We start from the raw sequence: 22,331 nt of genomic DNA on the forward strand, positions 1-22,331 counted from the left end.
CTCACGCCCACCAGTTTCCCAAACACATCCAATCAAAATTTTGAGATAGCCATTTTATTTAACGTAGTTGAAAGTTCTGGAAATTGTGTCTTAGAGGATAACAACCACCCCCACATTCCTTAGGGTAAGGGTTGGAATTTATGCCTTGGGGGCATATAAGGTGTTTATAGAAAGCGTTATCGTAGAAACTCAAAAAGGGCTCATTCGATTGGACATCAAAAGGCATAGTGCCATTTTTAATAGTCTAAAGTGACCGGCAGGCTTGAAATTTTTATAGTAAAGATTTATGTGGGTATAATGTATGATTTTTTGTTGGTGATGTCGTTGTTTAGACCAGGGCACTTCGTATCGAAGGAGTTGTCGTAGGAACTTCGAAAAGGGTTCATTCGATTTAAAATAGATAGGGCTGATGCCCTTTTGATAGTTGAAAGTGATTGGAGTGCAACTAATACCCCAAACCACCCCCCCCACCCCATTTCCTTTATTTTTAAAAAATAAAATTTTGCTTAAGATTAAATTAAAAATGCACTGTGTTAATGCTAATTCCCAATAAGGCATCTCAGCATTATCCCATATACGACTGAGGGTATTATGTTCAAACTTTCGGGGCTACTTCTGCTCTTAAAATTTAACCAAGTCAAAATAGCGTAAAGTTTATCCAAGCTATCAAATAAAGTAAGCAGATTTTTTTGAAAATGGTATCAAGTTTTCCATTTTAGGTCATCTAGAGTAGGTATGAAACGAAATTAAACACTACTATTTGTGACCAGTTTTTAAAAGGGTGTATGTTGTTAAAAATTGCTGAAAATTTTTCTCCAGCATACAAATAGCAGGCCAAACTATAAAGTCTTAAAAAACGAAAAGCTTTAAAGTATTATTTTCTTTTTTCCCTGAAAAGACTATGTCTATATAAAAGGAACAGAAATTAATTAAAAAAACTTTCCAAAAAATAAGTTTTTCAAAGAAAAGTAAAGAACTCCATTAAACAAAACATGAGTAAAAATAAAATCAAATAGTCTACGAAGCGTGAAACTACCGCAAATCAGCATCGATAATAAATGATACCCAAAAACGAACAAAAATTACAATAAATAACCGAGTCAAGCTCAAAACGAGAAGAAATTAACTTAAGTTTGGCTCAAAACCCCTATGCCTTCAAAAGGCCAGAACATAGTTTGCACTTAACAGAAAAAATATAAATGTTTTTTCTTTTATAACTTTAATAAATCAAATAATATTAACATTTTGATTACTAAATATTAGTATATGTATATTAAACTGACAATGCACATTCATTTGTATTTTTTCAGTAAAGTGCAAATTATGTTCTGGCCTTGGGAAGGCATAGAGGTTTTGAATAAGTTGGAAAACTTATCTTGTGGAAAAAGATTTTTTAATTAATGTCTTAAAATGACAAGCTTGCCTCTAGTCCATATTTGCTGTCAATCTGAGGATCTTGTAAAAAGGAAGATTTTTCCTCGGGGGGGGGGGTATGGTATAAAAAAAATTTTGTAGAAAAAATTATTCAAATAATTTGGTATAATATTTGTTATTTCATTAGAATTGGAAGAGAAAATATTTATAAGCCACAATATTTCAATGTTTCTGTCAAACAGGAAATGGGTATCTATTTTCTCTTGTATATATGCACACGTTTTTCAAAATCATTTTATCATTATGGAATCTGAAACAAAATGAATGAAAGATGCAAAAATAGAATTAATTGAACAATTTTATTGTTTGACACTACTGGAAACTAGGACTAGCATTCAAAGGAAAAAGCAACATTGCCACCAATTGTTTATTATTTTTTTTAAGATGATTAGCTAACTCATTAGCCTATCAACCACATAACCTGTTTAAGAATTTTCAGGACTCTTTTTCAACTCTAAATCTAGACATTTCGTGTTGGCAATTTGCCAAAGATAGTTTGATTTCTGTCCTTGTAAGGATCATTATTCATTCTTGTGGCCATTGTGTTGAAAAGGGGGAAGAAGTTTTGCTTGTTTTGTAAGCTTGTCTATTGAATGTGTTTGATGTCGCTTTTATTTATATTTCTTTCAGAAGTTGAAGAGGCTTTACCAACTGACCATGAGGAGTTATTTGACTTTCCAAACCACCTTTTGTCTCCTAAAAGGGAAGATGCTCCTGTAGGTATTTTCTGCTGCTTTTCAGGACCATGTAAACTTGAACCTGACCCTGAGGTATTGGGCTCCGCATGTTTTGACAATGAAGGTACATGTCAAGAATTTGGTTTATGTATATTAAAATATATTGTGTAATATTTTACAGGGAAAAGCTAGAAAAAGTTACAATATTCTTGGTATTAATAAAATTAATATTTTAAACTGCTTAACCCAAAACGAAATGAAAAAAAAACAAAACAAAAACTTTAAAATATCCAAAACAATTGATTATTTAAAACGATTACGGCAAATTATGGATTTTGATCATTTCAAAAAAAGATTTTTTTTTTTAATTATAAAAAATTTTCTAATTTTGTTTGAAGAACTTGTTTCATTTCTAAAATAAAATATATGAACATAAGTGTCGTCTTTTACTGTAGTAGTAAGTATTTTAGTGTAAATATTTTGTACTTGTAGATGATGGTGTTTCTTTTTTTCACTCCTCTTGTTTTGTCTCCATTTTGTATATCCAGCTGAAAATATATTATTATTATTCTAAAAAGCTTTTGAATAGCATTACTAGACGATTATAATAAGATTTAGTTTGCCTTTAGAATTTTTGAAAAACTCATCAAAGCAATTTAAGTGTTAAACACAAAACAATTCACTCAGTGTCTAACATTCCAATAAAATAGACCTCTGTTTTTAAAAACAAAGACAGAATTGTTGCGTAAATCAGCACTGTATTTATGGTGTTTGCAAATCTTAAAAGGAATTATGCTACCATATTTAGAAATTTCTAGCTCTTCCAAAACCCAATTTAAACAAAAGTCAAGTAAACAAAAGTTTAAATGGTGAAATGTTGATTTACAAAATTATGTCAAGCATTTATATAAGTAAGTCAGAAAGTAAGAGAATTTTTTTTGTGGAATAAGCAAAAACTATTTTTGCGTTATATTCAACACAGAATTATTAGTAAAAAAGAAAAACAGTTCAAAAAATAAAACTGATTTTAATAAAAAAGAACTTAATAAAAAAAAAAAAAATGCACAACAGCTTTGATATTTTTCTTATATAGTTATTCTCAGTATAAAAGAATGCTAATTGATAATTAGCATTTATTAGCATTTCTAATAAATGCTAATTTGTGCAATGGGGCTCCTATTTGTCAAATTATCACGCTTGAATTTGTTCATTTTTTATATTTTGTCTCATTTTTCACATTTGTTTTCTGTTCTTTTTTAAGTCTTGGTTACTAAATATGAAGAGTATTTTATCATAATTTGCTTGTTTTCTATCTCTTCATTGTTGTTGTAGAAGTTGAATATGCTTCACCAAGTGATGTCAAAACGATCAGAGAAACTTCTAATCCCACTCTATCACCTGAGCAGCAACAGCTACCTTTGAGTGTTGCATCCAGAATATCCAATTTAACATCTATGTTGGACTTCCAGGATTTGGATGGTAATGATGAAGGTATATTTAAAAATAATAGCGTTGTAATATTAGTTTGAAAAAGGAAATTCCCCACTTCACGTATCCCCCATCCATACTAAAGTACTCATCTTCCATTATCCCACACTCCACTCAAGTATTGATCTACTACATGCCATATCGATCCCTCCAATTCCGAATTTCAAGAGAAAAGAATATACCAGTAGAAGCCAAGGTAACTGATAGCGAATATTCATCCGAAATTGCGGTCTCACATGCTGTGAGTCACAAGCTCACAGCATTAATTCATTTTCATCCCAGGACATTATGGACGTTATACAATCATTTCGCAGGTTTTTTTTTTGTTCACCTCTGTTGTAAGTTCCATGTTCACAGAAAATCCATAAAGTTAAACAGCGTTATTCCAATCATCAAACATAACAAACTGTAAGTAAGGAGTGACCCGGCTCAATAGTAACCAAAACTAAAAAATGGAATTTTGATACCAATGGATACATCAAAAGAATCAGATTTTTATGATTCCAAAATATATAAATGATTTCAAATACATAAATTTCATCAAGTTTAGTCTTACCAATCAAAAGTTACGCGCCTGAGAAAATTCGCCTTATTTTCTAAAAAAGGGTAAGACAACCCCTAAAAGTCATAGAACTTTAATGAAAATCACACCATCAGATTCAGCGTATCAGAGAACCTATTTAAAGAAGTTTCAAGCTCCTATCTGCAAAAATGTGGAATTTTTGTATTGTTTGCCAGAAGAAAGATCACAGATTCGTGTTTATTTGTTTTTTTGTTTTGTTTTTTTTTTATTATTATTTCCACAGGGGTGATCGTATCGACCTATTAGTCCTAGAATATTGAGAGAGGGCTCATTCAGACGGAAATTTAAATTTCTAGTGCCCTTTTTAGGTGACCAAAAAGATTGGAGGCCAGCTTGGCCCCCTCCCACGCTCATTTTTTTCTCAAAGTCACCCAGTCAAAGTTTTGAGATAGCCATTTTGTTCAGCATAGTTGAAAATCTGTTTACTATGTCTTTGAGACTTAATCCCACCCCGGTCCCGGGGTACGGGCTTTAAGTTATAAACTTTGCCCATTGTTTGAATTTAGTTTTTGTTATTGGTACGTATACAGGTGTTGCCCGGTGGAACAGTGTCTGGTGGGGGGGGGGTCGGAGGAGGGGGCATGGGAGATAGGTTGTACAGGGAACCTTGGGACTTGGGGTCAGTTAAATCTCTAGGCCTGGGGCGATGGATTTTCCAGCATTATTGAAAAAACGATCAGAAATTAAATAAAAAAGGTTTTTTTCAACTGAAAGTAAGGAGCAACATCAAAATTTAAAACGAACAGAAATGATTACGTATATGAGGGGGTTCGCCCCCTACTCAAAAACTAGCACTTTTAGATAAAGTTTTTTTTAGTAATTTAAAAATATATATTTATTATAATTACCCGGCAGTTTTGATTATGGGTTTTTTTGTTCTAACTTACACTTAAAGTACTTGTTTTTGACTAGGGGGCGAACTCCCTAATATACTCAATAAAAACATACGACTATAGAAATTCGTTACGTATGTTAATTCTTAATTTACGTCAGAATAAAAATCCATTTCATGTGGATTATGAAGTCTAAATGCCTAGAATAGAAAACAGCACATTAGCAAAAACAGACCACAAATTCAAAACTATCCTTTACCGGGAAAAATAGAAAGAGATCACTCGGGAAAATCTATTGCTACAATATAGTTTAAATAGTCTAAGTTAAAGGCAATATTGCTTTTATTTCGATTATAAAATATCCAATAAGTGGCGCAAAGCAAGAATTATAACTGAATAAACGAAATTTTTTTTGTTTTTTTTTAAAGTATATAAAAGCCATTCATCTAGCCAATACATACCAAAACTGGATTTTGTTCCTGTTCGAAACTTAGTGCATAAGTCAAGAGCACCCTAGAAATCCCAGAATAGCAACGATTAAATGGTAAACTCAAAAGATGCTTGTGAAACTATAGAGCTCTACAGCCTTGTTTTTAATAAGCCAAAGGTAGAAGCGCTGATAATTTGCTATTATGCCTTTCCAGTCCACAAAGGCTAGTTCTTAGTATGTATAAATAGGTTAGCTCTAGTTATTTCTATTTCCAAAAATTAATTAGATATCATTTGGATATGGAAATTTGTGAATAAATTGCTAAATCATGAAATTAGTTTTCTATTATTCAAATTACCTTATATTAATTATCACACCATCATCAAGTCTCCATCAAATAATAACGCTTAAAGTTTTTCAGGTCTGATATTTAGTGTCATTTTTCACACTTGTCTGTTTTTTTATTTTGCGAGGGTTCATTATTTTTTGTTAATTATTGATAATATTTAATCCTACTTTTATGATTTTTTTCTCTTTGTTTATTTTTTATTTTTATTGTTGAAGCTGGAGATACTTTATCAATTGGAGCTGAAACAATCAAAGACACTTCTATTTCTATCCTATCATCTGATCATCAACAGCTACCTGTGGATGCTTCTTCCAGAATAATCAATTTAACATCAGAATCGGACTCTCAAAATCTGGACAACAATGATGAAGGTATATTTGAAACTAATAGTGTTGTGAACTTAGTTTGAAAAGGAAATATTTTGTCAAACATAAAAGTTTTTGTAAATTTTACAAGCTTAACATCAACAATATGTCAAGCTATATAAACAACATAACATAATTCAAAGTCAATCATTTTACTACCCCCCAAAACTTGGAGAGTGTAAATAAAAACGAACAAACTGACCATATAAATACATAACAACAAACAAATATAAATACATAGTCCAGGAAGTGTGTGAAAAAAAGGGCCTAACCCGGAACAAATTGCAATAGAAATTATTCTTTGACTACCCGTCACGGAGAAATGTGCTGATTCCGAATATGCAAAGTTTACTCATCTAGCTGTTTCACCAATACGTTTTTTGGGGTTGAGGTAAATAACGAGGAGGAGAAATATGTCTCTCTAACTGCAAGGATAAACAACGGTTATCAATATTTAAAGGGGAAGTATGCTGGAGGAGGGTGAATTTTCTCATCTAGTGTTAAACCACGCTGAATCTGAAACAAACAGGTCTTAAAATGTAGAATGACAACTACCACCCATTTTGATGGTTTAATTAACAATTAAAGCATTCTCAACTCTTTCAGTTATACATATAATATACAAATGTGATAAAAAAACTAAATATTAATATTCATAGATCTTCGTTATCTTCGAGATCATCAACTCTGAAAAACTCAGTTGTAACACAGTTCGCACAAATTGTTCCCTTGCAAGCTCCACAGGCCCAGGTGCATTTCATGCCATATCTTTTGCAAGTGCATCGCATATTTGAGCAGTTGGTTTCGCAGTTACAGCGAAAAACTGTAAGGAAAGAATTGGGGGCAGCGGGGAGTTCACCAAAAATAGGGCGATATAATCCATTCTGAATTACCCAACCGAACTGGCCAGGGTCGAGATTACATCCCAGGGTTTTCCACGATTTAACTTGCAAATAAACTCGAAATGAGTGGAAGCTGCAAGCATCACTAGTGGGAGGGAGAACTTTAGACTCAACATATGATGCAGATGCTGTAACTTTCTCGATGAATTTGAGATGACGCAACTGATTGAGGGTTGAAATTCAGCCTGGACACTTAAACAAAAGTATCATTTCTTTCTCCTCAGCTGCTGAAATGTCGTGCTTGGTGGATAGTGGGTCCATAAAAACTTTAGCGGATTCGTAAAACTCGTTGTTTTTTATCAGAAGCTGTAGTCCATTAACGTGAGTCAGTGTGTACTCTTTGGTGCTTAATCAAACTGCTTGACTCAGAAAAAGTTTTTTCACATACATCACAATTAAAGGGTTTCTCACCTGTGTGTACCCTTTTATGAACGTTCAAATTGCTTGACACAGAAAAAGTTTTATCACAGACCTCACATTTAAACGGTTTCTCCCCAGTGTGCACTCTTTTGTGCCTTTTCAAATAATTCAAACGAGAAAAGCTCTTGTCACATATATCACAAATATGTTGCTTTGTCCCCGTATATGTTTCTTTACTTCTTTCCAATATTCTGTATTTTTTACTCCACAAGAAACTATTCAAATACATCTTATGATTGTCCAAGTTTTTTGATTCAAAATCCACTTCTAATGAATCAATAGCCTTCTCTATCAGCATCTTCGCGTTCACGATTGGTTTTGGGCCAGAGACTTTTGGTTGATCCACACCATCAATGCTGCACACAACAGAATGAATTATTTCTATTGTAAAAAATTATTTTATTAAACTTAAATAAGATGAAAACGATTCAATAATTAGACATCATAGTAATTACAAAAGAAAGGTCAACATTTTATAACTGTTACCTGTTTGGGACCTACACTGCCAACCGCCTTCGAATGAAACAAAAATGAAAGAACACAACTTGAAATTAGTTTCACATCATAGAAGAAATAGAATTGGAATAATAATATAAAAAATCTTAATAAGCTTTAAGACTTGAAAGTCATACAGGATTGAAAAAAACTTGATAGGTTTTAACGAATAATTTCCTACAAATAATTATGTAGTTCTAAAAATGAGGATCTACAGGGAAAAGTAGGCCCCTGTCACCGTGTTTTCTGAACAAACTTAGGTTTAAACTTAATTGATATTCAGATTTCATTTTTAGCCTATAAATATTTTTTGTACACTGAAATGTTTCATTTTTATTTTTTTCACGTTAATGATTTTCACTTGGGTGATGTCTTTGATTGAAGGTGCTTGGTCGTATCTGTCGAAAACCACCGACGTCCTTGGCGCCCCGCATTTCCGTGCAACGTAGTCAACATACTTCTGGCAGATACTATCATAAATTGAGTTTTTTTCCCAAGGAATTCGCTGAAGCATTGCCCCACCATCGAGAACTATATGCCTGTCACTGAAATCTTTGACGAAGTCTTCAGTTTTCGGCTGCTCCTCTGCAACTAGACGCCACATCGTATCGGCGAGGGCAGGCTTATCGGCTGTTCGTAGAAGTCCGTTTGCTTCAAAAAGTGACGGAGGCGGTGAACACAATTCATACTTAAAGTATGACTCCAAATCGTCTTTGCTATTTCCAGCCGCTGAAACATGAATGCTGGATCAACGGCAACTGACTGTCCGTCAATAACTGGTGCACCTTTATTAGCAAGCATTACGGTCACAGACTTTTTCTTGAATGTGTACGTGTTGACGTTTTCACCTGTCTGGCTACCCATGATTGCTTGTCCGACGGATCTTGATGCGTCAATGTTGACTTTTTCATTAGCCGTAACTCTAGAGGTAATGTTTTACAAACTCGGGTCTTCTGTAAGAGGGGTATTCTCAGCAAGAAAGCAAAGGAGCTTGCTAGTGTCATGGTTGTCGTGTTCAATCCTCGACTCTCTAACTTCTTTGTTCTGTTCGCTCGTCTCGTATTGGACCTTAGCAAAAGTTTGCATCGACGAATTAATTGCACTACAAGTTGGTGCTGAGAGTAACCAAGTCAGCCTTTGCAACTCACACATGCCGCTTCCCCTTGTAAGACCACCGTTAGTTTTCAACGAGCGCATGAGGACCTGCTCAATGACCAGATCTGATGACAGGCCCGCCCAAAATTTTTCGGATCTGCGGATAACATGGCTCCCGTTCTGAAAATTGTCAAACACGTCGGGATTGGTAGTTCCCAGCTGTTTCATATTTTGCAGGTACACCCTGGCAGACTTCGCATATAGGAAGTGGTTGGACGCTGCGAAATACGGCAACATAGCTTCAACTGCCTGAAGGTGAAGATCCCAGTCCCCCGTACGTTCTTCTTGGATGATCTTCTTCAGTATGTCTATCATTTCCATATATTGTATCCACAGTTTCGCCGTACGCGACTTTTCCGAAAGTGACTTTAAGAGAAGAAAATTTCTTGGCGACTTTTGCCAGGGACTGGTTTTCCTCTATATTTCGCATGTCTGTGTGACCTTCCAATGCCCCAAAATAAACAGTGAAGAAATCCATAAGCTCGTCGGAGGCACTGATTATTTTTTCCGTGTCTGCTGAATCAGCGCCATCTTCAGTGCCGTAAAGTTCAGTGAAGAGAAGTGTGTTCAGTGCCCAGTCAGTAAGTATGTGTCCTCGTATAGCTCTGGAATAAACTTTCCCAGAAATGATTTGTAGAACAGTATTTGGTGCATATATCATTTCCAACGTGTCTTGAAGTCCAGAGCCTTCCATAATCTGTCCAACAGCCCCAATGTAACTCATGAGTGTGTGGAAGCCACCCAGCCATAGGACGATTTTTTTTATAGGTCTTGCATCCGTCTCGGCAGCAATAATGGTAAGAGCTCTCCAGTAAAGTGGCTGATCAGTGGCCAGTACGGGAGTTGCACCGTATCTGGAACACTGTTCGCAAACGAAGCTGAGTGTGGAGTAGATACAAAAGGGATCACTTGGGCTCATATCTATCATGGGTATGAAGAGAATGGAGGCTTTCCCTGTCTAAGAGCCTGACTGCGTATGAACATACAGCTCGCTCATAGCTCCCTGCCAACTAGGCAAGGGTGCAGGAAAAAGTCTTGACATCTTCCATAGCAGGTCGCAATATTTTGAGGGATCCAGAATCGAGGCTCGTGGTAGCGGATCGTACAGAAGGTTAGGTTGTCCTAGTGTCTGTCTGAGATACTTAATGGGAATTCGGTTCGGTTCAGTTATCTGCCTTGACGTAATAAACTTTCTCCTCTCAAGTACTGTTGAAGACCTCAACAGTGGCGTCACAGAAACAATTTTGCCCATGCCGTGAAAAGTGCCGTGACCATCAAGGGTTCGGATGTTGTGGGTGACGTTATCAGCTATGTGCTGCATGCAAAAAGTTCCTTCCAGTCCTTTTATGTTTATGCTGCTAGAAACCGCAGTGTTACGCTCGAAGAGCCTCGTCTCGTAATATGATGAGCTGAAACCCATAGCACTGAGCATGTCAATTAGAAAGCGGCTGCCAAACTGATGATGCAACTGGACATCTAATCCAATCTGAAGGGGTGGTCTGATTGCCTTTGGCCGACAGGCTTGTAACATGCACTGACCTATTGACGCAACCTTCCTGTCTGTTTTGTCTCCTACGAACAAAGTGTTGAGAAAAAGCCGCAAAGATGAGGGTAGGTATTCGAGGTTGTCTGTTATCTCCCCGAGGTTTTCAGAATTGGGATACACATCCATTTGTTGTTTAATACCTTTGGCATCACTTTTGATTATAGCTGCTGCAGCTCGGACGATAGCTTCTTTCTCCAGTTCCACGTCGACATTTTTTGGCTTTAAGTAATACTCGTGGAGAATGGCATGAGCTTTGGCTCTTAGCGTAATGACGTTCTGTCTGCAGTTTATCTTTGCAAATACTGTGCTTTCACCAAATCTATCTCGCATCTTCTATTTCACGTATCTTTCACAACATCCAGAATCCTGAAAATTACCCATGAGCTCGCTCATCATACTAACAAGATAATTCAGTGTTACTTGCTTATCATCGTTAGCCTAGAAAAACTCGGAATCTTTCTCGAACGCCTCGTTCTGATCCAAGTTCTGTGGTCGACCAGATTTTCGTTTTCCAGACTGTGAAGGAATTCTGCTATACTTGTTGGGTATATTACGTTCCGTTAAAAAGTTTGAGTAGCAGGATTTGTGGTAAACTACATCAGCAGCGTGTAGATCGGCAGTGGCAGCAAGAATTCTAGTCATCACTGCTCCTGACCAGTCCTCATTTCTTTTTCCACTATCCTCTCTTAGTGTATTTTCAAAGTCTCTCGTTCTAACCTTGAAACTGTCTTCCTTCTTCTTCGTTCTGTCAAAGGTAACTGGCGTAGAGCAAAAGCGACAATCGGATTTGAAGTTTCCAGATAAACGGGAAGATTCTCGCCTCAGACTTTGTGTCACCTGCGACAACGATGACAAGTACTGTTCAATAGATTTCTTTTTTGTGAAGCTAGACCTGCATGACTTTTGGACAGGATCCCCAATAACTGCTGTGACATCTTCACGCTTCCTTGATCGACTAGCTTCATTCACCGAGACTGAACCTTTCTCTCCCAAAATGACCTTTCCTGACTCTTTCGCTATTTATTTTTAGCAAGTGATGCAATTCAAATCAAAAATTTCAAGTTTAATATCAGTTTTGTGTATATTAATCATTCAATCTAAAAAGATAAATGAAATTTTTAATTTTACGTTCAAAAAAAGGTGATTTTTCATACTCAACATGATCTAGGACACTATTCTATACATCAATTCTGTTGTTGTACGCCTTTTTATGGAAACACGAATTTCACCTCATCAAAATCAACCTCAACCTAAAAAAAAACATACTTGTTAAAAAGTTCGATGAGCAAACTTTGCATATTTGGAATCAGCGCATTTTTCTGAGTCGGGTAGCGAAAGAATCATTTCTATTGCAATTTGTTCCCGGTCAAACCGTTCCCTTCCTGGACTAACAGGGCACTATACACAAATCTAAATTATACTATTCATTCTTAATAACATTTCATTGATAACCTCGTAAATTTTAACATAAACAAGCAGCAAATCTAAAAAAAAATGGAAATATTATAAATTATAAAAATAATACCAACCAACTAATGAAAAAAAAATATTCTAGTTTCAAAATTTAAGAAATTCCAGAGTCGGACTATGGGAAATCGACGACCCTAGTAAATTAATTTTTTGTTGCTCCTTATTCATTATCACAATGGGATTGTTCATACCATATTGATTTATCACTGAGGAAGTAGAATGAAATTTTAAAAGTCGACATAAAAAAAATTCCAAAATAAAAAAATAAAATGTTTTAATATTTGAACGACTAGAAGAACTAAAATACGGTAACCATACTAAATAAAGAAGAACTTGAGGTAGAGTTTCAGAGTTAAAACATGAGTTAATAACTTTGTTGTCAAAAAGTCCTGGTGAGAAATTACCCTACCAAAACTTGTAGAGATGGAAGAAAGGACAAATTTTATATACTTTTATTTTATAATTCTATAAATCAAATGTTAAGCACCAAAAAATGTGAGACATTTCTCATGCTGAGGCTCTCACCATTAAAATTAGCTTAACTTCCTTTTACACTATTTACTTAAAAATTTCCTTTTTAAGTAATTAAAAAGTTAAATTTGTGCAGCATGACTTTCGTTTCGAATGAATTTAGTTGCCAAAGTGGACATTTATGTTAGATTTAGGCCAAAATGAAAGCTGATTCAGAACAATGGTTTTTATTTACATTCAGCAGAACAATAATATATTATTTGTTAAACATCCTTTTGAGAATTCTAAAATGAAAGATCCCGAAGCCCATAAAAACTGGTGTCAGATTTAAATGCAAAGTATCTAATTAAAATTGGCATCATTGCCCATCTCTCCTCCTTCTTGAAAACAGAAGAATTACATTTCTGCATTGGTTGTGTAGATTTTAGCCCGTAGAGAGGTTATTAAAGTTGGTTCCCTCTACAAGTTTTCTTCGATAATGTCGACTGTCGTGATATCACTTGATAGTTGAGAGCACTGTATATATAATAGGCAGTATGATCTTTCCCTATTTCACCCATTATAAAAACTCGGAACGAGGTGCGAGTGCTCCAGAGAACGTAGAAACATTAGATCTTTTCTCGGGAAGACAAGTCAGATTTCTCTTGAACGCGAAACTTGGCTTCAACGTTGGAACACTAAATTTAAAAAAAAATAATTTTAAATTGATTTATTCGAATACATATATGAAAATCGGTAAATAGTTGTGCAATATTATTATTAGATGTTTTTAGGAATTAAAAGTATGTTTCGAAGTCTCAAGTTGGTTTCAAAGGTATTTTGAGAAAGTTTCTGCCAAAATACGTGTTCCAGGGTAATTGGACCGCTAATGGCAGATCAAATGAGAGGAGCTGTTCGTACGCGCCGATATACTTCGAAAACTTTACGAAAAAGAAAGTTTTTTTAAGAAAAGTAAAGGCCATATTAAACTTAAGATCAGTAGAAATAGAAGCCTACAATAACTCAAACTCAAAACGACCAGAAATTATTATTAAAGAATAAAAAAGGAAAGGAGAATAATTTCTATGGCTGTAACGCTGCATATAAATTTATATAAATGTATATATAGTGGGCTGTAATAATGCAGAAGATAAATATATCATTTGTTTAAGAATGGAAAGAAAAACAAAGAATGAATTTACAACGATAATCAAGTTAAAAATGAGTTCTATTTGAACAATGTCATAACGCGATGACATTTGATTATGATATTTGGCGCTTCGCATTGATATTTCAGTTTTAAAAGTTTTTTCAATTTTTTCTCAAAGGGAAATTACGTGGTGGGCATGAATGTAGACTTGCAGCTAAATCAAATATAGTCACTTCTGCTTTTCACACATGTTTATTGATATTGGTTTTGTTTTTACTGTCTGGGGTACTGAGGATCTCATTAAGAAGATGATCAAACACAAGTTTTAAAAACTGTTGCCCCTTTGTACAAAAAAAGAGATAATCAAATATTTAAACTGGTCTCAATCATGAACCCTTATCGCTATCTAAATTCACAAAGTGCAAAGATTTTCAAACAGAGGTGTTTATTCTTTAAAGTTGAGGAAAGGCCTGCCCATTTAATACTAAAACATTGATTGAAAACAAACCTAGCTCATATCACTGCTTTCCTCAAAAACAGGTAATTAGCCCTTTTCAAGTCACACAGGAACTACAATCTTAGAAAATAAATATCACGACGTGAAAAAAAAAATTATAAACCATCAAGTGTCGGATCCAGAGGGGGGGGGGCGAGGGCCCCCTAGCGTTGTCGAAATTATTTTTATTTAATTAATTATCGCTAGTTTTTATTAATTAAACTTGCTCCTAACGTAATTTTATCGGATCAACCTATTTTGCCCCCTCCCCCCCTAAAAAATCCTGGATCCGCCCCTGAAACCATCACATCTATTCCACCAGTTATTAGAAGAAGACAAAATTGCTTATTTTCGCAAATTTCATCAACCCCCTCCCCCCTTTTTTTAGAAATCCTACATAGGCCAATCAGTTAAGTCCACTGTATATAAATAATAGATTAAGTCATAATTTGTACTTAAATTAAGTCATACCTGTGAGATGGGACAGTTGCAAACCATTTGGCCGGCTCACCAATTTTTTTTAATTTTTTCAATTTTTTTTTCACATCCGTAAAAGACATTGTGTGTACTTGTAACAACAATTTTTTAACTTACAAATTTATCAAGTAGGAATGAAATGAGTGGTTTTACACTTTTTTTGGATAAAAATGAATGAAGTAGACGGACAAAACTCAAACAGAATGTTGTTACTTTGGAAAAATCGTTGAATCTAAATGACCAGCTTCAAAAGCTTAAAATTGTGATTTCAAATAAGTTGAGTATCAAAATGTTATAGTTCTAGAAAGATATTTTAAGCAAACAGACCAAGGACTTACCAATAGCTAAAGAGAATATGCTTATTTTCTAAAGCCATGTTTGGTGTGTATTATTAGACTGTGCTTAGAACTTGATTGTGAGCAGTTGTGCTTCTTTTAAGGTCTTCTAGACATCCATCATCATGCTGGTAGCAATGCTAAAAAAAATTCTTCCCTTAAATGAATTTCTGAGTAAATGAAAATCATTAACGTGAAAAAAATAAAAATGAAACATTTCAGTCTACAAAAAATATTTATTGGCTAAAAATGAAATCTGAATATCAATTAAGTTTAAACCTAAGTTTGTTCAGAAAACACGGTGAAAGAGGGAACGGGGGGCACTTTTCCCTGTAGATCCTCATTTTTAGAACTACATAATTATTTTCTGCTGTTTACACGTTTATTGTAATGTTTACTACTAATTTTTGTAATGTTGCTGTTGAATTAGTTTTCAAAGGGAAATTATGATACAAGTTTGATAAAAGTTTAACTAGTGGACAGGTGTAGAAAAGGAAATTATTCGTTAAAACCTATCAAAATTTTTTATTTGGTATGACTTTCAAGTCTTAAAGCTTAGAAAGATTTTTTATATTATTATTCCAAATCTATTTCTTCTATGAAGTGAAACTAAGTTCAAGTTGTGTTCTTTCATTTTTGTTTCATTAGAAAGTGGTTGGCAGTGTAGGTCCCAAACAGGTAACAGTTATAAAATGTTGACCTTTCATTTGTAATTACTATGATGTCTAATTATTGAATCGTTTTCATCTTATTTAAGTTTAATAAAATAATTTTTTACAATAGAAATAATTCATTCTGCTGTGTGCAGTTCTGATGGTGTGGATCAACCAAAACTCTTTGGCCCAAAACCAATCGTGAAGGTGAAGATGCTGACAGAGAAGGCTATTGATTCATTCGAAGTGGATTCTGAAGCAAAAAACTTGGACAATCATAAGATGTATTTGAATAGTTCCTTGTGTAGTAAAAAATCCAGAATATTGGAAAGAAGTAAAGAAACAAATACGGGGATAAAGCAACATATTTGTGATATATGTGACAAGAGCTTTTCTCGTGTGGACCATTTGAAAAGGCACCAAAGAGTGCACATTGGGGAGAAACCGTTTAAATGTGAGGTCTGTGATAAAACTTTTTCTCGGTCAAGCAGTTTGATTACGCACCAAAGAATGCATACTGGTGAGAAACCGTTTAAGTGTGATATATGTGATAAAAATTTTTCGGAGTCAAGTAATTTGATTACGCACCAAAGAGTACACACGGGTGAAAAACCGTTTAAATGTAATGTATGTGAGAAAAAGTTTTCTAATTCAAGCAGTTTGATTCAGCACCAAAGAGTACATACAGGTGAAAAACCGTTTAAATGGAATGTGTGTGAAAAAGAACTTCTCATCTGTTAAGCAATTTGATTCGGCACCAAAGAGTACACACGGGTGAAAAACACTTTAAATGTGATGTATGTGAGAAAACTTTTTATCGGTCAAGCAATTTGATTTACCACCAAAGAGTACACACTGGTGAGAAACCGTTTAAGTGTGATATATGTAGGAAAACTTTTTCTGAGCCAAGTAATTTGATTAAGCACCAAAAAGTACATACTGGTGAGAAACCGTATAAGTTTGATATATGTAAGAAAACTTTTTCTCAGTCAGGCAATTTGATTCAGCACCAAAGAGTACATACTGGTGAGAAGCCGTTTAAGTGTGACATATGCAAAAGAGAATATTCTTCTAAATTTAATCTTAACAATCATATAGCAACCCATTTATAATCTACAATAACAACCCCTGTGGTCTTGCTGAACCCTATTGTGAACCGTTTCTTTGTTTTGTTGCTACTCATTTATATATATTTTGTCAGTTCATTAATCGATTTGGGGAATATTTTTGTTCATTTCTTCTGTGTGTTTGTTTTGTGTTTTGTTTTAACTTGTTGCTTTCTTTGGTTATGAATACCAACCCCCCCCCTTCCCAAATTTGTCGCTGTTTGATTAAACACCCCAGTAAAATCCATTTTATTCTTCTTATAATTTTTTCTCTCCTTTTTTAAAATCTCTTTACTTATCATTGGGATTCAAATATTGTAAAAAAATACGTATGTAGTTTTTGGTCTGTCCTCAGAGGAGTAAATCCTTAAAACTATGATTGTCACCAGGATTTCTAATCAAGAGATAAAAGGGGGATGTATGCTCATTAGGATTGTTCCAATGTGGCGAGGTCCTTATGAGTGATTAATATATCCTTAGGGAAACCACTGCAGAAGTAAAGAAAAGATAAATATTGGTTTGTTCGAGTGTTGTCATTGGTAAAATTGGGTATTTTGCCGTACTTTTACGGACCCTCTTAGAATTGGTACTTTACCTATTTACATATTTAAAATATTATACTGACATCTTTTACGGTGCTTTATAGTTAATATAGTGCAAAACTACCCAAAAGGCTGGGAGAAACAAGTTTGGGTATTATATTGTTATTGTGATGTCTACTGGATACATAGCAGGGTGAAAGAATGAAATATAATTGCACTCAATAATTTCGTTGTGAAGTGTTTATACTTGAGTAATAAATAGGTATTTGATTAGACCTTATCTAACACCATCTCACTTTATTTGCTAATATTTATTCTCTTTAATGCTTATTCTCTTTTAATTTCTTATCTCTTAATCTCTTTTAATTTTAATTATTCTCTTTTAATGAACAATCTACATACAATTTACAATTTACTATCCACTAAAAAAGTTTCAGATTGATTTGAAGATCAAATTTGAACGAAAGAACAAAGATGTTATCATTTGATCTGTGGGTCTGTAGCAATGTTACACAGTCTAATCTGGTTTCTCTCCTCTCTTTTGGATGGGAGATTGGATGGACCCACATTTTTCTCTTCTTTCTGAAAAAAGCAGGGTGTTAATTGAGGTCAGTATTATTTCTGCTGCCAACCAGAGGTCTAAATTGATTTGGATAGGGAGAAGTACTTTATCCAGACTATTGCTCAATACCTGGTTTGCCTGGTATGAAAGAACCCACTCAAATGTAATTCAGAATAATTCAATAATATTTTCAGAGTAGAATAAAAAAAGAGGTTTGCAAAAGAGAAAAAAAAACGGCCTAAGAAGTAAGATCAAAGTCCTCAGATCCACCATAATATTGTTTTCTTTCAAAAGAGATAAGATCTGAACACACTGATTAGCAAAATACATTAGCAAACCTATTTCTGATATAGTTTTTCAGCTAAATCAACAGCTTTCCAAGATAACAAGAAGCCCCTGATATAGAAATTTGCCTAAAAATTTTATAATTTATAAAATTGCTAGGCCACTTTATTTTTTATTGTTGCTTTAACAGCAATTGCCAATCACCCAGTAAGAAGAAGTACAGTTGGGCCTGTTGAGAAGGAAATAGTATAGGGTGGTAGGGTAGACTAGAGATGAAAGTCAAGAAAGATTGTATATCTATTATCTTGTAATTTAATAAATTTTAACTACGTAAAAATTTAGCTTACCGATTGTCGTAAAAGAAAAAAAGGGTTTATATATGCTCAACATGGATACATGCATATGTATAGTACCGGGAGCCTGATGGCTTCACCTCCTGGCCCCGCCACGTGACATGGCGCGGCACGGCACATATTGCGGTCTTGTCAAATACATTTGATTATTTAGGCAAGTCTGATTACAACGTCTAACAACGATATCTACTAAGCTTCAAACTTGTTTTTTTTTCTAAGGCTTTTGAATTGCTGTAATCCATTGTTCAAATATATAAAAAATGTTTCTGCAATTAACAGCCGCCGGGCCCCGGCATTCGGCAGGCTTCTACATGTGGATTCTCTTTTTTGCTTGTCTTCTAACGACAGACAATTTGCTGTCTTCAAAGATATTTAATTTAATGTCTTTTAATACTCTTTCTTTTCAAAGATATATGATTATTTATTAAAGTTCAGTTTCTACTAAGCTTAAAACTTTTGGTTTCATTTTTTAAGGTTTTTGAATTGTTGTAATCCCTTGTTAAAATTTATACGGATATTTCTGAAATTACCAGTTTTTTCTCTCCGCAATTTAATGTCTTTTCTTACTGCAGCCTGTTCACAGATATTTGATTATTATGTACTGAGCTTGAAACTTTTCTTTTTCAAGGTTTTTGAGTTGTTGTAGTCCCTTGTCAAAATAGAGAATCATCGTTTGTAATAATTGCAATTTTTTGTTTTCTATGCCTTCCTACTGACGTAAAAAAGTTGCGTTCAAAAAGGTTTTTGTTTTTAAGCTTTTTGAGTTCTTGAAATCACTTGTTAAAATATGTACAAATATTTTTGTGATTACCAGTATTTTGCTCTTTACGCAATTTAATGTCTTTTTAAATATATTTGGTTATTGAAGCTAGTCCGATTTATAACAACTATATGTACTAAGCTTGAAACTTTTAGTTTTCTTTTTTATGGTCTTTTTTAAGAGAATCATCATTTGTAATAATTGCAAATTTTCGTTTTTGGGGCTTTCCTACTGACACTATATAACTGGATGCGTCGAAACCTGTAAGGTTAATCACGAAGCGAGTTGATTTTATCAAAAAAAGTGAAATTTGTATAAGGATATGGCTTATACTTATGAGAAAATAATTTCGGTAATGAGGTTTTTCATTTTTGACACGTTTTTGAATTTTGATTACTTCAGACAATTTAGCAATGACCTTTGCCTTAGCTACCCGTATTGGTATTGTCGTAATTGACGGTCCAGTTTGTCGATTTTCATATCTTATCGTGTTTGATAGTTCAGGTGTTGGTTCCAAAGGATCATCATTTATAGCAACTGCAACTGCAAGTTTTTTCTTTTTTGGAACCTTCCAATAGACAGTATAATATTTAATAAACTGATGGGTTGGAAACTCAGCAATCTTATTTATGCTATGCTTGACATCACATAAGAAAATGCTTATATGTTGTCATATAAAATACTCATAACATGTTATAACATAGTACATGATGCCAGTTGTCACCAAATTAAGGCTCTTAACGAATTTTCTTAGTTTTTGACCTGTCTAGATCGTTTTTTATGCGAGAATCAAAGTTACCAATTTTCACAAAAAAATATAGAGCCGTTTTCGAGAAAAAATAAATACTTTAATATATATAAAGTTATTGCTCGTTTATAAAAATAGTATATTTATTTATATATATATTTATATGATATTTGCATTTAAACATGTTGTAGATCTCACTTAGTTTGAATAAATTGGCCATACCTAAAATAAAAGGATATTCTGAGCTACATTTATCTGTATTCATTTTTTAATATAAAAGTGTATGAAGTAGTGAGAAGTTTAAAACTTACCTTTAAATTACCCCATGGTGGGAAATTGATAGATTTTTTAAGCTTGATTATTTTTGCAAGGATCATTTTTGAAAACAACTTGTTCAATATTATTTCTTTAACTATTTATATTAATTTTGACTGCAATACAGACATCTACAGTAAGGTGAAGGCACTATAAACTGAAAATCCACAACACGAATCTTAGGGGTGGTCTAACCCTAATAAAACGGCTGTAATGTTTGCATTAATAACTTTTCTTTCATTATTCTTTTTTGAAATTCTTTTGAGAAAGTGACAATTTAATAACAATTTTTGTTTGATATTTAACCTGAATTTCAGACCTAAAAACATCAATTTTTTGGAACTTCAAAAGTTTATAGATTAGTAAAAGTCACAAAAAGCTGGTGTTCTATTCATCAATCCTGTCTAATAGTTAACAGGCTTTATCAATTTTAAATAATCTAGTTTTTGTCATTAATGTGTTTGGCAACAATTTATAAAATTAGACAAAATCAGTTATAGTAATTTTTAACTAAGTTTTTTAAGGATTTTTTTTCTTAAATTAAAAACAGCACAATGGCTATCTCAGAGTTTTGATCAGATGACTTTTAGGAAAAACTGTGGGCGGAGGGGGCACTTAAAAAGGGCACTTGCACTCCAATCTTTTTCGTCACTTAAAAAGAGCAATAATACTTCTAAGTTTTGTTTGATTAGGCCCCTTTTCTATATTCTAGGATTAGTGGTTTGGTGTAATTAGCCCTGTAGCCCTGAAAAAGAAAAAAAAACACGCATCCGTGATCTTTCTTCTGGCAAAAAATACAAAATTCCACATTTTTGCAGATGGAAGCTTGAAACTTTTACATCAGGGTTCTTGAATACGCTGAATCTGATGGAATACGCGTATTGAATACGCTGAATCTGATGGCTATACTTCCATTAAGATTCCTTGACTCTTTAGACCCCCCCCCCTTTTTTTGAAAATCATGCAAATTTTCTCTGGTTCTTAGCCTTTGATGCGTAACACTAAACTTAATGAATCTTATATATTTGCAATCACCATGACACGTGATTCTTTTGATACCTCATGTAATATCAAAATTCTATTTTTTAAAGTTTCGTTCACAATTGAGCCGTATTGCTCCTTATTACTCGTAAGGCTAAGGGTATTATAATCTGAATAATCTTAATTTGATTGAATTTTATTAGAAATCGGAAATTCTAGTGCTCCTTTTAAGATTCAAAAGTAAAGCAGTGGTTGGAACTAGGGGCAACCCGAAGGGGGCGGGGAGGGATGTGCCGCACCCAGATTTTTTGGCATTTGGTAAAATTTTTGCCGAAGGCAAAAATTTTGGCATAAATTTTCTAAAATAAGCTGAATTTTGGAAAGATTCTTGATTTTCGCATAAAATTTGGCAAAAATAAGGTAGCGATTCGGTAAAATTTACGAAGATCGCCCCCCCCCCCCAACAAAATGAGCCTCAGGACGCCCCTGGTTGGAAGTACTACAACTGCTACTGCTGCTAGGCTGCTACCATTACAAATACTACTTTTATAGCGAGCATTTCCTAGGCTAAGGATATTGAAGTTAAAATTTGAGGAAATATGTGTGGTTGTGTGTCTGTGTGTGTTGGTTTTGTTTTTGTCTTTGCGTTTGCCTGTATGGCTGTGTGTTTTTGCGTGTGTGTATATATATGTGTGTAAGTCTGTTTGTGCGTGTAAGTGTTTTGTGTGTGGATGTGTGTGTCTGTTAGTGTGTTTTTCAGAGTAACGGGATTAAAAAGTTGATTGCCCTCTAATCCCTTTTGACTCTTAAAAGGGGTGATAGAAATTTTAATTTCCAGTCAAATTAGCACCTTTTTTCTAATTAAACAATGGATAAATTGCTAACTTACAATATCAATCAGATGCCTTTAGTGAAAAGCAGGGTAGTCTGAGGGGGGGGGCTAGCTGTTCTACATCGCTTTTGACTCTTAA

The 22,331-nt window shown here is 34.1% G+C and overlaps 2 protein-coding genes across 2 annotated transcripts in view; one reads left to right on the forward strand and one right to left on the reverse strand.

The window, feature by feature from the left end:
* The window catches only part of LOC148943937 (uncharacterized), a 395,661-nt gene that overhangs the window by 176,548 nt on the left and 196,782 nt on the right, over positions 1 to 22,331 (reverse strand).
* LOC148943939 (uncharacterized) overlaps positions 1 to 22,331 on the forward strand; it is a 44,116-nt gene that overhangs the window by 16,211 nt on the left and 5,574 nt on the right. The window contains exons 2-7 of the mRNA XM_089101754.1: positions 2,065 to 2,235; positions 3,444 to 3,602; positions 6,010 to 6,165; positions 15,839 to 16,365; positions 18,363 to 18,420; positions 19,719 to 19,865. Coding sequence (XP_088957880.1) covers positions 2,065 to 2,235; positions 3,444 to 3,602; positions 6,010 to 6,165; positions 15,839 to 16,365; positions 18,363 to 18,420; positions 19,719 to 19,865 — 1,218 coding nt within the window. The remainder of the gene's footprint in view (positions 1 to 2,064; positions 2,236 to 3,443; positions 3,603 to 6,009; positions 6,166 to 15,838; positions 16,366 to 18,362; positions 18,421 to 19,718; positions 19,866 to 22,331) is intronic.

This window comes from Artemia sp. Qi Xiang Cuo, chromosome 15 (assembly GCF_049724085.1).
Source record: "Artemia sp. Qi Xiang Cuo chromosome 15, ASM4972408v1, whole genome shotgun sequence".
Lineage (NCBI taxonomy): Eukaryota > Metazoa > Arthropoda > Branchiopoda > Anostraca > Artemiidae > Artemia > Artemia sp. Qi Xiang Cuo.